Genomic DNA, 16,464 nt, shown 5'->3' on the forward strand with positions numbered 1-16,464 from the left:
GCACATATTCAATAAACGCTATCCTGACAAACACCTTTATGGCAAAATTATTCGCGAGTTAGTAGCAAAATTTCGCGAAACTGGTTCCGTTATGAATAAAAGAGGCAGAGGGAAAATCCTGTAGTAAATGGGGCTATGGAGGTATTCGTTTTGGGCCAAGTTGCCATGGATAGTACGCTGAGTACAAGAAAATTAGCCAATGAGACCGGCGTGAATCGTACAAGTGTCCAAAGGATATTAAAAAAACAGTTCCACCCGTACAAAATTCAGTTGGTACAAGAACTCAACGAAGACGATTTTGATAGCCGCTTGCAATTTTGTGAAACTATTAGTGAACGAGTGGCGAATGATAATAATTTCCTATTTAATGTGTGTTTTTCGGATGAGTGTACTTTCTTTTTGATAGGTGTAGTTAATCGGCACAACTGTCGGTACAGGGCTGAGGACAACCCCAGGGTTTTTCACAAGGTGCACACACAAAACCCTCAGAAATTGAACGTGTGGGCTGGTATTTTTGGAAATTCTATTGTGGGTCAGTTTAACGATATTGAGAAGAACTTCAACGCACAAGTCACAGAACAGCTATCTAGCAATTACCGCACCTGATCGTTCAACCTTGTGGCAAATGAAAAAATGCATAAACATCTAGAAATAATAAGAAAAAACAGCAAATTGGTCGAAGGAATTTATCCTTATCATTTACTCTGATAAATGTTTAAAAAAACTTTTCAAATTTCAATCCTTCATATTTTCTCAATGACTCGACCGATTTTCAAAAACGAAGCGGGGAAATATAGCGAATAGAAAGCTCTTTTCATTGCGGTGCCACTTTACCCCCCTTCCCATTTGAAAAAAGTTGGGGGATGACACCCCCGCTTAGAAGGTTGAAGATTTTGCAATCTTTTTTGGGGCAAAAGTTGTCCCCCTCAGAAACAAAATTGACGTGTTTTTGGATTTTTTGAAAAAAAAATATCCTGATGGCCGTTATGTCTTGCGAAACGTTTTCGATGGTATAACCCTGTATATACTTTTATTTTAGATTTGATTATGAATGATAAAATTTTAGGTTGGCCGGGAACCAAAGGCCGTACGTGTTCGAAAACTCTTTCAGAATTTACATCAGTATCGGAACGAAAAAGTTGTAGAAATTTGTGCAGACAATGTGGCCATAGAGTAAAGAAAGAAACACGAACAGTCAAGAAAAGTTGTAATTGTAACTTTCAGTGGTGTTGTTCAGTGAAATGTGACATATGTCTTGAAAAAGTGGAAAGACATTATTGTGTGTAGGACCTAGTATAAGAAATAGTTTTTATTCTTCGTAAGTACTACCCTAACCTAATCTAACCAACTTTTATAATGTAAGTATAATAATTTAATATCAAAAAAGTACAAAGTGATTGAAAATGGGAAAAATTATATTATTAATGCATTAGAATAATCAAGACAGGTATTTTTTCTGATATAAACTCCCATACTCACCGAAATCAAAGTTTTTGTTTTCTGAAAACTTCATAAATGTGTAATACTTATACTCTATACTGTCATCATACGATTGTTTCAAATCTTTTGTATCTGCTTATTTATAAACACGGAATATTCAATACAACGTTCCAAATACAGGGTGGTCCGAACTGCATTTCGGAAACTTCGGCAGTCTATTCTGCCCATAAAAATAAGTAAAAAAGTTCGTATACATATATGTTCTAAAATGCTTTGTTTCGGAGGTACAGGGTGTAGAAATTTCATTTTTATTTCGATTTTTTCCAAATAATTTCTAAAGTATCGTCAATATTTGGATGAAAATTGATGTCTGGAATTTTTTTGACATGAGAAATATAATTTTGATGTCAATATAACTCCTATTTGTAGGGGGCGCCACCTACGTGTGTTTTTACTGTTTTGAAGAGTACCTAATAACTTGTCCGTACAAAAAATATACATTTCTATAATTTTTTCCGCAACCGTTCTCAAGATATTTAGAATGGAAATAGTTAATACATGCCATTATTGATAAAAAATAAACACACGTTGAGTAGATACCGTATGATCGAAAAAAAATGGCGTCCAGTTGGCTGGGAAATGACGATCGATGACATTTCCCATATAAATTTACATATAAAATGACAGCGATCTTTATTTCATAGCCATCGTTGACGCCGTTTATTCTCTATCATACGGTAGTTATTTAACTGAAATAATAAATTTGGGAAATTTTTAATTTTTTTAAATTAATCATAAATTTTCAGTAAAAAAATTAAGATCAAACAGTTTCTGTTGTACTTTTGACACAATAACATTTCAAATTTATGATTTCAGTCTAATAACTATTTAGTCAACATGTTTAATTTATGTCAATGATGACAGGTATTGCCAAGGCCCCTCTAAAATCTATAAATTGGATTAAATATTAGGCTTTTGGGTTAAAAATGGCGCTCTAAAAAGCATATTCTATATTATTTTTTATTTGTGCCCACTTTTAAAAAAATCCTGTATCCGCCTCTAGAACCATTACTCGTAGCTATTTTTACAAAGAGGTTTTTTTTACGTAAAAAACGTAGTATATGTATATTTATTTTTCACAGTAATTTTATACAGGTTCGGACCAAAAAATATGTAGGTGGCGCCCTCTACAAATAGGAGTCATATTGACATCAAAATCAAATTTCTCATGTCAAAAAACTTCGGGAACACAATTTTCATCCAAATATTGAACTTACTTCAGAAATAATTATTTGGAAAAAATCTAAATAAAAATGAAAATTTTGCACCCTGTATCTCCAAAACTACGGAACAGTTCGGACCACCCTGCATACAGAGATTTAAAAGTCATACCTTGTATGTAATTATTATTAATTATATATCGAGAAACTATGGTTACGGGTCTCGTTGGATTTGACAGTTTGACAACGAAAATATATTGTTAAACTGACATGTCATATACATGAATAATATATTTTCGTACTTTTATGATTGGGCGTATAATTAAGCGCTTTACTTTTATGCCTATAGGCGTTAAAATTATTTTTTTATATTGTCAATCACGTCACAAAAATTAATACTTGATATTGAAAAAAATACTTTTTTAAAACATCAATAAGTTGTTCGCATTTTGGAAGTAGGGAATAAATGAGGATGATTTCAAAATAAATATGATGCCATTTAAAAATATATAATTTTCTTAAGCTTTAAGCTGAGTTTATATTTATGCATGCGTAATGCGTCGTTCCGTCACACCAATCATATTTAAGTATGAACTGTCATTTTTTAAATAAACCAATACATTTCCGTAAACTCAACGACGGACGACGCATGACGGATGCATGTAAACCCACACTTATCCAAAATTTTGAATATGCGTGGGAATAGGAAATCAATGAATTATGCTAATATTGTTCATATTTATACATAGGTAACCAATGTATGTATATTTAAAAATTAAGTACCCCTATTATAATTACAAAATTATATTGACATATCGAATTATATTTACAGATTAATTACTGTTCTCTAGCTAATCCAACTAAGGGTACAACATAGTGAGGCACCTAGATGCGATGCTCGCCGCGATGCATCCTTCGCGCGTTTTAAGCACTGTTTTAAAACGGCGAGTAAGTGCGCGTTGGATGCATCGCGGCGAGTATCACATTGAAATGCCCCACTCCCACTATGTAGGTACTCTTAGGCCCGATTGTACAGTGTGGCTCGTATTCGACGCTCATCATTGGGATTTCGGAAACCGTAAGAGCGCTTTCACACACACCGGCAAAATCGGTGCCGGTGCCGGTCCTGAAATCGATTGCAATATAAATAAATTAGCTCGTTCACATAAACTCCGGTCCGGCAAAGTAGTCGTGGAGCGGCAAATACAATAGAATTAAATACAACTGTCGGAACGTGTGCAAACCGGCAAAATCGGTGCCGGAGACGGCACCGATTTTGCCGATTTTTGTGCAAGCGCTCTAAGAGATACAGGATCGGTTAAATGGAGGCAAAGTTGCGCAATTTGATGCTCAATAAAATGCCGTATTGTATTTTGAAAAATTCGGAATACTTCCGAACATATTCGAAAAAAAACGGAATTTTCAATTTTGTTTTCTATTGTTTCCTGGCTTTATTTGTTAAGAAAACTTAAAATGAAAAACACATTTTCATGGCCACTTTTTCTGCTCTATAACTCTGTGTGATTAAATACTAACTCTGACTTTTCGGCTTCTGGCGACCATCATCAACTTAATTTTTTTAAATACGGACCTGATTTTTTTTTCAATTTAATTAAATCCTTTCATCACTCTTAAAAAACTATATATAGTCACTTTGATATTTGCCAGTTTTGTACAGAGAATTCCATCACCAGAATATTTTATGCAAAAAAAATAAAAATGCAATACGGCATTTTATTGAGCATCAAATTGCGTAAAATAAAATAAATTGCAAAATGCTTTGCCTCCATTAAACCGATCCTGTATCTCTTACGGTTTCCGAAATCCCAATGATGAGCGTCGAATTTGAGCCACCCTGTACATACACACTCGGTTCAAGCTGAGTTCAGGCTTAAACCATGTTGAAAATTTAATAGGTTTTTTAGTGACTTCTTAACCTTGAAATTAGTTCAAAAATTAGGTATTTGACGATCATCTTATAATCTTATACTACAAGATAAATATACCTAAACAAAATTGTCGAGTTCAGCGTTGATCCGAGTTCACATAAACTCGAGTTAGTACATGTCTGTACAACTGGGTCTTAAAAATTAATGTTGTTACCTCCTTATTTAGTATTTAATTTCTTTATAAAATAATGATAATTTAATGCAAGATTTAACAATATAAGTTTACACCATTTCACAAATAACAATAGTATTTAATAAATATTTATATACAGTATGTCCCCGGATTTTCTTTAAAAGAGGAGAAACCTCTTTTTCTTATTGACATTTTGGGAAAATACATTATATCGAACATTATGTTTAGTATTATAAGGGTATTATTATCTTTTAATGTTATAAATAAAATATTTCCAAAGTTTACTTAAATTTAAAATTTCAGATTGTAATATTTAATTTTTCATAAACTTCTGGATCTTTTAGTTTAGGTATAAGGACATTTAGAGCGAATATTTAATATGTGTTGTATTGAGTAAATCGTAGTTTTAAGATATGAGACAGACTATATAAGTTAGTCTGTGGTTGTTATAAATATAATTTAGTTATATAATAATATATATATCTGTATAATTTTAGTGAAAAATATTGATCAGGTAATATATTTTTATTTTCTCATCAATACAATTGGATTTTTTGATAATGTCGTTTATTTCTAAATATTCATTTAGATATAGGGATATTTAATATTTTACATGGTTACTTTCTAAAGTACATGGCGTTGTTGGCAAATTATTTGACCCATGATCGGTTTACTGTTTTGATTTCCTTTTTAATTCCAAGTCTCTGCAACATACAGTAATACTGGCTTCACATTCGAATTGAAAATATTAAGTTTAGTAAGGAGTACTAACTAAATCTCCAAACGTGGTTGAACATTCCAAATGTTATTCTGGCCTTGTTTATTCTATTTATGATATCTTGTTCTGTGCCTTCGTTGGTTGAGATTATACTACCCCAGTAAGTAAAATTATTTACCTCTTCTATAGATGTTGTTCCAATGATAAAGCGAGCAATGTTGTTGGTACAAGCTCTCATTGATTAATTTTTTTTTAATAATGATTTTAGACCTGCAATTCGATCTTCATTTATCAAGTCAAGTAGTTTTGATACTATATCCGCGTAACTATGAGAAAGGGGACAGATTTCATCTGCATAACTGAGATCTTATAACGTGCTAAAAGGAGTCCACCATATTTCACGATGATTCCTGGAAATTGTTCATCTGCAACCCTGCCTCACCCAATTTCGAATGTTGATGGATTCACTCCGTTTACGCTTATGCAAGACTGCACGATGTGTGACAATAGAGCGCCTTTATGATTCTTACAATTTTGTTAGGAATATCAGCTCTGATTAGAGAGTACATTAGCATTAGGGAGGAATAATTATTAAGTAGGTAGCTATAATTTTTTTTCTATAATTTATTAATAAATAACACTTACATATTTTAATATCGTATAAACTTTTACTCTTTATTAAACAGCAGGAAAATACAAAAGGATGAAGTTTTCGCACATTATTTTTAAACGTTTTCCTTTCTTGTTTTTTTATTTCATATTTTTTTCATAATTTTTTATTTCACAATTTTAGTTTATTTCATAATGGATTTATTATCTTTATTTTAAGATTTTATAATAATTATTGTCATCTTTTATTGATGTACGCCCCAGGTTCCTCAACACCATGGTAACCATAATGCTCTGCAGCCAAATCTGTCATGTAATGATTAATGACACCTCCACGGTTTACTGATCTTCTAAAATAGCTCAGTATCATCAACAGGACTGCAATTTTTCCAATTATACCAGCCTTTATTATTAGTAATTTTATTGTCATTAATGCTATAGGAATTACAGCTGATGAAAATAGAAACGGGAAAAGTAACATCGGTAAATGCTTCTCTACTAATCCTTGAGATTCCTCGGCTTTTTTATGTTTCTTTTTTGCCCCTGACGACATATCTAGAAAGAAAAAAAAGTGGAAATATCAGTTTTAATGTGTTAGGTACTTATCAAATAAAAGTAGGTATTTAATAATAGGTATAAAAATATAAACAATATGTACGGGTTTTCTACGATATTCTCTATGGGTATCTTGCAAACAACTGGAGATAGAGTGTCGGTTAAATGGGGAAAGAACTGCAGTTTTGTGGGGTCATAAATGTGCCCCTTTCGGATTTTTGAAAAAGTTTATGCCTTACTAGATAATTAAAAAAAAACAAATTTAGCCAATTCTTACATTTTTTGAATTTCACTTCAAAACTTATAAAAAGACAGACGACTTTATTAAACGGTTCTTTACAATTTACATTAAATAAATTAGAACTTAAAAAACTAATATCACTTCACAAATGTTCAAAAAATCCGCCATTGTTTTGAGTACATTAAATTCATCTCATTTCAAAACATTTATTTCATTATAAAGGATAGCGTCATAATTAAAGTAATTTTGGAACCACTCTATTGATGCGCCAGTCCCTAAATTTATCTTTTCTAACATGTCATCTAGTACGCATAATTGTAGGTGTCACCACTCACCACTGGAAACTGCCCTACTGGGGCAAACCTCGTGAGATGGAAAATTTCCAATTCCAACGACGACTACTGCAGAGAATGCGGAGAGGAAGAAGAAACCATAGAGCACCTCTTTTGCCACTGTCCGGTACTGGAATACCGACGCTTTAAAACTTTAGGGCAAGGTTTTTTGGAGGGACTAGAGGAAGCAGCAGAAGCCAACATCAGTGAAATCGGGAACTTTGTAAAGAGCTGGAAGTGCTTTAATGCAAAGGAATGAGACGAAGGTTTGGTACAATAATACAGGGGTATCGCAATGGGCCCAAGGCCTCCGAGTGGGGTCAATTTCAACTATACCTACAAACGTTCACCGGTCAACGTATCCTCGAAAATGTAAAGCCAATAAAAGTTAAACCAATAATCCCACACGCTTTCTAAGGATATAATAATATCTGAAAAATTCATATTTACAATTTAGAATTGGGGAGCATTTTCAAAATAGCCGTAATTTGTTTTTTTTTTCGAAATATCTAGTAAGCCATAAACATTTTCAAAAATCCGAAAGGCGCACATTTATGACCGCAAAAAACTGCAATTCTTTCCCCATTTAACCGACTCTCTAGCTCCAGTAGTTTCTGAGATACCCATAGAGACCATCGTACAAAACTCACCCTGTATAAACATTTTATTTAAATTTAATTTTTAATTATAAAGTCTGATAATAAGTAACCATATTTATTTGAAACACACTCGTTATAAATTATGACATGACATTTCTGAAAAGAAAATTTTACATCAAATCAACTGTAGGAAAAAATATAAGCGTTTCTTTAAAAAAAAACAACCCTGGTGAAAAAATATATTTGATTTACTTTGTAAATCTACGAAAATATTTTCTAAATTGTTCGCTACAATTTCCAGTATATATCTTGTAAAAAGATTGGAGGAAAAATCTTAAATATTATAGAAAACTTTTTAAGAATACTGGGTCATGTGTTGAACGATTAATTTTCAATCAATGAATCTTGGAAAAATATATAATTTGATTGTTTAATATTTTTCGTGTTTTTTTTTCAGACGGGTTAATAGATGCCCAAATCGTATTTGTAGTTATAACCCAATTTTTTCAAATGGAACAAGACTAGCTCATGAGGACATTCGGAAGAGCCATTTTTTATAAAACAAAGTATTTGAATAAAAAGATTAAGGAAGAGGTATACTGCTATCCATGTATTCATGCATGGTGGGCGGAAAAAGGACTCTAGATTGGGGATCCTTGACAATTCTGTTTGACGATTCATTTGACACATTTGAATTTGATTTGAAATTTTGTGGATTTGTCAGTCTTTACTGAGCTTATTTTATGTTATTTATTTATGATACTGATAGTTGTATAAAGCTAGTAAATCTAGATGGAAAATGTGGCAGAACTTTAATTAACAGTGACACTATTGCGACTTATCGAAAAAGATTGTAAAATAGTTAGTTGTGTAGTGTGCGTTAGATCTCGGTCAAAAATCGAATGAAATAATAACTATTTGCTAGTAAATGACTATAATATAATATATATACGTGTAGTAAACCGATCATTTATGACTTTCACTTAAATTAACTAATTATATATTTTTTCTTGCATTTTTGCTTTTATTTACTACTTGTCAAAGGTTAGATATCAAAGAATTTAGATACGTGAATTTGACTTACCTGCTTCAGTAGCGTATCGGATGTTTGTGTTAATAAAAAATTAATATAACTTATCTATTTTTACTAGAATTATATATTTTTATAACAATTTTAATAACTACCAACATTTATTCACAACGTAAAATAAAACAACAAATTATTGACTCTACCCCAGGTCTACCCTACATCATAGTTTTACACTTTTTAAATAAAATTAGAACGGCACTGATAAACCGGAATTTAAGTCGGCCATATTTGAGTCCCATCGCGGTGGATCTAAGATTTTTGATATGCTCCTTCCTTAATCTTTTTATTTAAAGAATAAAGCCAAAAAATACACCGAGGGTAACACTAATTTATTTTTTTTTTAAATAAAAAGTTGTAGTTATTTTTGGTAAAACAGGAGGTGAACGAAACTAATTATTGAATACGTTAATCAATCGAAAATAATAAAAAATTTATAGAGTTGAGTCACTTTTGAAAAACACCCGGTATCTATACTTTAGTCTAAATAACAAAAGAATATTACGTTCTGCACAGAGGACATCCGAAAAAAAAACATAAAAGCAATATGCTTTTCAAATAAAATGACAAAAAACTGTAATTTTTTATTACAGAAAACTGACATGTCATATATGGGGATTATTTTCATTTAGATAGTCAAAGGGTAGATTGTGTAATTATGGTTACCTACTTTATATAATTAAAACACACACAGGTGTCTAATAATTAATGATAAGAATTGAAATATTGCTTACCCCCACTTTTTAGTTTAGCATTAACAGACCGAGCATCATCTTCGATTATTAATATTTTTCCATTCCATTCACTTCCACTCGTTTTAACTGCTTTACTTTCCATTTCTGTACATTGACAGATATTTGAAAATTTAATAAACATTACAACGGCCACCACAACAAGTTTTAAATTCGGTAACATACTATTTCTTTAACATTCCAAGGTAAATACATATCTATCGAAAGAGAAAAATGTTGTTGCTTGATAGCTAAAGACAGATTCTCACAAACTGCGGCATTCGGTCAGCTTGAAGCGAGTTGTTCTAAATTCTTCGTCTCACTAGGAAAAGTTCTATAAGACGCAGTTTGTTATGCGTTAATTAATTACAATTAAATTATTATTATACAAGACAATTTTAAAAACTATAAAAATCTGCACCCTGTATAATTATTTACAAGGTATTATTTTTATATTATTTACGATGTATGAAACTCTTTAAAATAGTATATTGTTTTATTAGGAGCAAAGATGACACTTTCTGTGGCGAGGCTGTACAGGGTATCCCATTTTAGTTGAAATCATACGGTACCTATCTCCGATATTCGTGAAGATAGAAGGGTGCGGTTTGCACAAACCTGTGCCACTTTTTTGTCAAACGGAAGATGCCGTAAACAAAATTTTCATAGCCCTCTTCATTTCTGAGCTACAGGGTCTTTTTGAAAATTTTATAATTTGGGACATCCCTTATATCTCTGTTAGTGTTAAAGGTATCGAGAAATGGAACACCCTGTATATTTGTAAATTATATGATCTGGCTTGCCATAAGCTTCTCAAAACTATATATCACTCTATATTTATTTTCACTATTTACTGCAATATTTAAAAAAATATATTAAAAAAGATCATATTTATTAGTAGGCCATGATTGATAATAAAAAAACTAAAGAATTATTAAAAGTATACTGCTATCTGCCTCTTTTTTTATTTTGAGGGCCACTAATAAATTCTTTATATATTAGGAAAATTTAACTCTCTACCGCTATTTGTAAATCTTGGAAGCTATCGTATCGGAACTTTTACAAATATTCCTTTACCTAATTTACGTAAAATATACTTTCAGCAAGATGGGGCTCCCCCTCACAACTTAACTTACAACGAAAATATTAGAATTTTGTTAAATCATTATTTCTCAAATCAATGAATTGGAACCAATGGACTCATATATGATAGCCTCCCTGATTCCCGGATTTATCCGTTCTCGATTTCTGATTTTCGGGATTTTTGAAATATGAAATATTATATCCTGGCAACTAATACAATGTGGAACACCCAAAAAATGCTTTAATAATTCAAGCCAATAATGCAAGCTTTTAGATATTTGCAAACCCATTCCGTTATAAAAAAAAGAAAATATTATAAAAAAGTGATATTCAGTACAGTTCAAAAGTAAAATATATCAATTCCAAATAAAATTTTAATATGTGTATGACTATTTTAGTAAATACCATTTTGATTTTTGTTATCTTTCACGGCCTACTAATAAGATAAATAAATGATATATCTTAAATATTGCAGTAAATAGTGAAAATAAATATAGAGTGGTATATATTTTTGAGAAGCTCATAGTAAAGCGGATCATATAATTTATAAATATACAGGGTGTTTTGGTTTGGTTTGGAAAACATAACTTTATATATCATATTTTCAAAAATATTTTTTTTCGTAGAAAAACAGACTACGCCACTGTATTCTACGTAAAAAGTTGTACAAGAATCAGTTTTCACCATCTCGATATCATCCATAATAACAGAGATACGGGGGCTGTCCCAAATTGCAAAATTTTCGAAAAGACCCTGTAGCTCAGAAACGAAGAGGGGTATGAAAATTTTGTTGACAGCATCTTCTGTTTGACAAAAAATTGGCATAAGTTTGTGCAATCCGCACCCTTCTATCTTCACAAATAACGGAGATACCGTATGATTTCAACTAAAATGGGACACCCTGTACGTTTACAGGCTAGGCACAAAAAGTCATTTTTACTCCGAATAGATTTTACTCTATTACAAATCATTTTTTAAACAATTTCAAACTTTCCAAATAAGATAAAAATAGTTAAAAGTTAGTAATACCTCGTATATAATTATACAGGGTGGTCCGAACTGTATTCCGGAAACTTCGGCAACATATTCTGTACATAAAAATAAGTCAAAAAGTTCATATAAACTTATGTCCTAAAATGCTTCGTTTCGGAGATACAGGGTGTGGAAATTTCATTTTTATATCGATTTTTTCCAAATAATTTCTGAAGTAACGTTAATATTTGGATGAAAATTGGTGTCTGGGAGTTTTTTGACATGAGAAATTTGATTTTGATGTCAATATGACTTCTACTTGTAGAGGGCGCCACCTACATATGTTTTAACTGTTTTGAAGGGTAATAACTTTTCGTCCGTACCTGTATAAAACTACTAAGTGAAAAAATATACATTTCAGTGACTTTTTACATAAAAAATGTCTTTTGGTAAAACTTGCTACGAGCAATCGTTCTCAAGATATTTAGAATGGAAATAGTCAATACATGTCATTATTGACAAAAAAATAAACACGTTAGATAGATAGTGTTTTCACTGAAATAAATAAATTTGGGAAATTTTTATTTTTTTTAATTAATCATAATTTTTTTGCGAAAAAATGATGATAAAACAGTTTCTGTTGAACTTTTGACACAAAACATTACAAATTTATGATTTCAGTCTAATTTCCATGTTTAATTTATGTCGATGATGACAGATATTGATCATTTCGATTCGAAATATCTCGAGAACCATTACTCGTAGCGATTTTTACCAAGAGACCTTTTTTACGTAGAAAATGTCCTAAATGTATATTTTTTACTCACTAGTTTTATACAGACAAAAAGTTATTACTCTTAAATCCAGTTAAAAAATATGTATGTGGCGCCCTCTACAAGTAGGAGTCACGTTAACATCAAAATCAAATTTCTCATATAAAAAAACTCCCAGGGACCAATTTTCATGCAAATATTGAAGTTACTTCATAAATTATTTGGAAAAAATCGAAATAAAAATGACACTTCAACACCCTGTATCTACGAAACGGAGCATTTTAGGACATACATTTATACGAACTTTTTTACTTATTCTTATCTGCAGAATATGCTGCCGAAGTTTCCGAAATACAGTTCGGACCACCCTGTATATCGAGAAACTATAGTTACGCTCGTTAAAATTAGACTGACACTTTGTCAGTCTAATAACATATTTTCGTTCTTTTGTGCTTAGGCGTAAAAGTGGTTTACTTTTATACCTAAGCGTTAAATAACTTTTTTATATTGTCAATCACGTCGCAAAAATTAATACTTTTGTGGCGTTTGACAAAAAAATTATTTGTGGCATTTGAAGGAAAAATAGGATGTTGGCAAAAATGTACTTTTGTGCCAGCCTCGCCACAGAAATTGTAATTTTTAGTCCTAATAAAACAATATACTATTTTTATTTACTTATTTTCCTTCTACGATAAACCAAAGCATTGATGCTACATACTTTGAATAACAATACGTCAAGATCACAATTTATTTTTTGTTTTAATATACATACGGTTTTAATTAATTCAATTGAAAGTAGGTAGCCTATGGTAACGGAAACTAAAACCAGTTCACTATTCTAATTTTACTATACCCAATCTGTCAATGGAATTTGTATGTAAAAAAATTAAAAATAGGGCACCATTTAATTATACAGTAGATCAAGTTAAAGATGAAAGACATTCTAAAAATATTATTATGGATGGTCAAAATATTCAATGGTTATTCTGCATAAGCTTAACTTGTATTATTCTTAGAAAGTTATCTATAAATACTAATTATAACTTAAATTCTATTCATACGATAAATTGGGTTGACTTTTTTGGTTTCAAGTTAACGTGGATGTATTCGAATTAAAGCAAACCATATATGTTCAAAATCATTTATAGCAGTTCTACATTTAATATAACATCATTTCTATTTGCGTCTAGTGTATCTAATCGATCTTTAGAAACAATATAATAAAATTGTTAATATTATTAAAAAATATTTATTATAAAAACTTTACTTCAAACTAAACTTTTTGTAACGAATTGAACATAAAAACGGTCCAATTTTGTACCGTACGATCGAAAAAAAAAACGGCGTCCAGTTGGCTGGGAAATGATCGATGACATTTCCCATATAAATTTACATATAAAATGACAGCGATCTTCATTTCATAGCCATCGCTGACGCCGTTTTTTCTCGATCATACGGTATATCATAGGTACTGTATGATCGAAAAAAAACGGCGTCCAGTTGGCTGGGAAATGAACATCGAGGACATTTCTCATATAAATTTACATATAAAATGACAGCGATCTTCATTCCATAGCCATCGCTGACGCCGTTTTTTCTCGATCATACGATATATGCATTCATAGGTCATATGCAAAATAAGTAAATACAAAATTTCATCATAGATATAGTTCATACCAAATATAAAATATAAAAATATATAAAAATTTATATATTTTGATTAAAAAAAATATATAAAAATGGTTTTATAATCAAAATATTTTTGGAAACAAAAATAAATTAATTATATATAAACAGTTATTATCAACTAAACTCACTTTCTTAACAGCACTTAAAGCCCATAATGGCCATTGCACAGTTTAAAGATATTACTACCGCCATTACTACCGCTTTCCCGTTCAAAATATTCTAATAAATTTGCGATGAGTTCTTTACGGCTATTAAGCTATCTTGTACACTTCACACTAAAAGAGGTTCTAAAAAGAACAATGTTCGACTGCAATCCATACAGAAACCAATTCGTCAGTGGTATTTTACTAGCAAAACAAATTTGTTTTAGGAGGTATACCTCCGTTCTTAATGTTTTTTTTGCTTCTGACGACAGGAGGAGATGGTGTTCCTGATATGTGAAGCATTTTTTGTCAGTTGGGTAAATATGACGTACTAGTAAGATACCACTGAAAAATTGATTTCCGTTCGAATTCAACGCGGTTGTGTTTATACAGGGTTGTCCACCACATACGACACGGAGTAATTGTAGCTAAACCATTAGATTTTTGGGTTCATTGAAGGACTATTAGAGTTACAATCTAAAAATATTTTTACAAGGTACAGATTGTCCCAAATAAATAAAAAATATAATAGTTGTATTTTTTTAATGGAAAACCCTGTATATTTTTGGATTCTACGATTGAAATAAAGGTAAATTTGATTAAGGTTTAACCTTACCGTTTTTGAAATATTTTCAATTTTATGAAATTGCAGTAAAAATTTTAAGGCTTCATTTCTCCAAGGGTATCAAAATTTTTAATACTAAATATTTACTGAAGATTTATTTATTGATCAGATATTTTGTTGCAATAATAATTTTAATACCTTATACAGAGTGTCCAAAAATTTATATTAAATAATTACTAGCTTTAAACGGCAATAACTTGTTTAATTTAACCGGAACACCCTATATATTTTACGTGAATCAGATGTACAATGTAATTGTCTATCAAATTGTACTATACCATTTTGTACCCATCTCTTCAAGTTTTCGTAAAAAATGTATTTCCTTATAATTTAGACCTCGTTTATCACTATACCCATGGAATAGTAACATTTTAGTTTATTTTTAAAGATGTAACAAATTTTCAAAGGGTACAGATACTAATATTGTCGATATAGTTCGCTTATTTAATTAAAAAATAAAAAAAACTGTTTAAATATTTTTTGTTAAAGAGGACCAATTAATTTGATCCCAGTATTCAAACTACATTAATTGACTGTTTACGTTGATTAATAATAATTGCTCCATATACTAAAAAACTGAATTTTGTGTGTGTATTAGACAGTGTGGTAAAAAGTAACACCTTATAAATTTAATTTCATATTTTGACGAATGCTTATTTACAAAAACAAAGACGTCCATTTCCATAACTTATTATTATATTTATTTCTGGCCAAATCCACATTTATTTAGTATACTTTATTAATTAAAACAATTTAAAAGTATGCAATTAACTAATTTTTGGTGTTTTTGGTCGGAAATAATGGTGGTATATTTAATTGGTATACTCTTTTACAAAGATTTAAATAGTTTTTTTGTATGCCAATGGCAGGGGCGGATACAGGAATTTATTTTAGGGGGGGGGGCCAAATAAAAAGTAATGTAGAATATGCTATATGCACCATTTTTAACCTAAAAGCCCAATATTTAAACCAATTTACAGATTTTAGGGGGAGCCCGGGATCCATGGGCCCCCTCTGTATCCGCCACTGGCCATTGGGCTTGCAATATTTACCACCTGTATATTTTGTACATATATAGTGCTATAAAAAAATCTGAAATGTCAATATTCCATGGGTAATATGATAAATTAGGTCTAAATTATAAGAAAATGCATTTTCTACGAAAACTTGAAGAGATGGGTAAAAAATGGTATAATACAATTTGATAGACAATTACATTGTGCATCGGATTCACATAAAATATATAGGGTGTTCTCCATTTAAATTAAACAAGTTATTGCCGTTTAAAGCTGGTAATTATTTAATATAAATTTTTGGACATTCTGTATAAGGTAGTAAAATTTTTATTATTGCAACACAATATCTGTTCAATAAATAATCTTCATTAAATATTTAGTATTAAAAACTTTGATGCCCTTGGAGAAATGAAGCCTTAAAATTTTTACCTACTGCAATTTCATAAAATTGAAAATATTTGAAAAACGGTAAGGTTTAAGTGTGATAAACTTTAATTAAATATACCCTTATTTCAATCGTAGAATCCAAAAATAGAATAATATACAGGG

General features: G+C 30.7%; 2 protein-coding genes across 7 annotated transcripts in view; one reads left to right on the plus strand and one right to left on the minus strand.

Annotated features, from left to right (window-relative positions):
* LOC115891198 (protein Wnt-8b-like) overlaps nt 1-16,464 on the plus strand; it is a 61,243-nt gene that overhangs the window by 27,153 nt on the left and 17,626 nt on the right. For all 5 annotated transcript variants that reach the window (XM_030911616.1, XM_030911611.1, XM_030911612.1 and 2 more), the window contains exon 6: nt 1,067-1,318. In XM_030911616.1, the coding sequence (XP_030767476.1) occupies nt 1,067-1,287 (221 nt within the window). In that variant the 3' untranslated portion in view covers nt 1,288-1,318. The remainder of the gene's footprint in view (nt 1-1,066; nt 1,319-16,464) is intronic.
* Nucleotides 6,115-14,538, minus strand: LOC115891199. 2 transcript variants are annotated; one of them, XM_030911618.1, is made up of 3 exons: nt 14,260-14,538; nt 9,618-9,832; nt 6,115-6,624 (listed from the first exon to the last, which is right to left on the minus strand). In XM_030911618.1, the coding sequence occupies exons 2-3, from the start codon at nt 9,796-9,798 to the stop codon at nt 6,308-6,310; spliced, it is 498 nt and encodes a 165-aa protein (XP_030767478.1). In that variant the 5' UTR covers nt 9,799-9,832; nt 14,260-14,538; the 3' UTR covers nt 6,115-6,307. The 2 variants fall into 2 exon arrangements, with proteins under 2 accessions (XP_030767478.1, XP_030767477.1); XM_030911617.1 differs by having other exon boundaries at nt 9,618-9,948; nt 14,260-14,340.

The sequence above is a fragment of the Sitophilus oryzae genome, unplaced genomic scaffold (genome assembly GCF_002938485.1).
Source record: "Sitophilus oryzae breed Bouriz unplaced genomic scaffold, Soryzae_2.0 scaffold_980_pilon_pilon, whole genome shotgun sequence".
Taxonomy (NCBI): Eukaryota; Metazoa; Arthropoda; class Insecta; order Coleoptera; family Curculionidae; genus Sitophilus; species Sitophilus oryzae.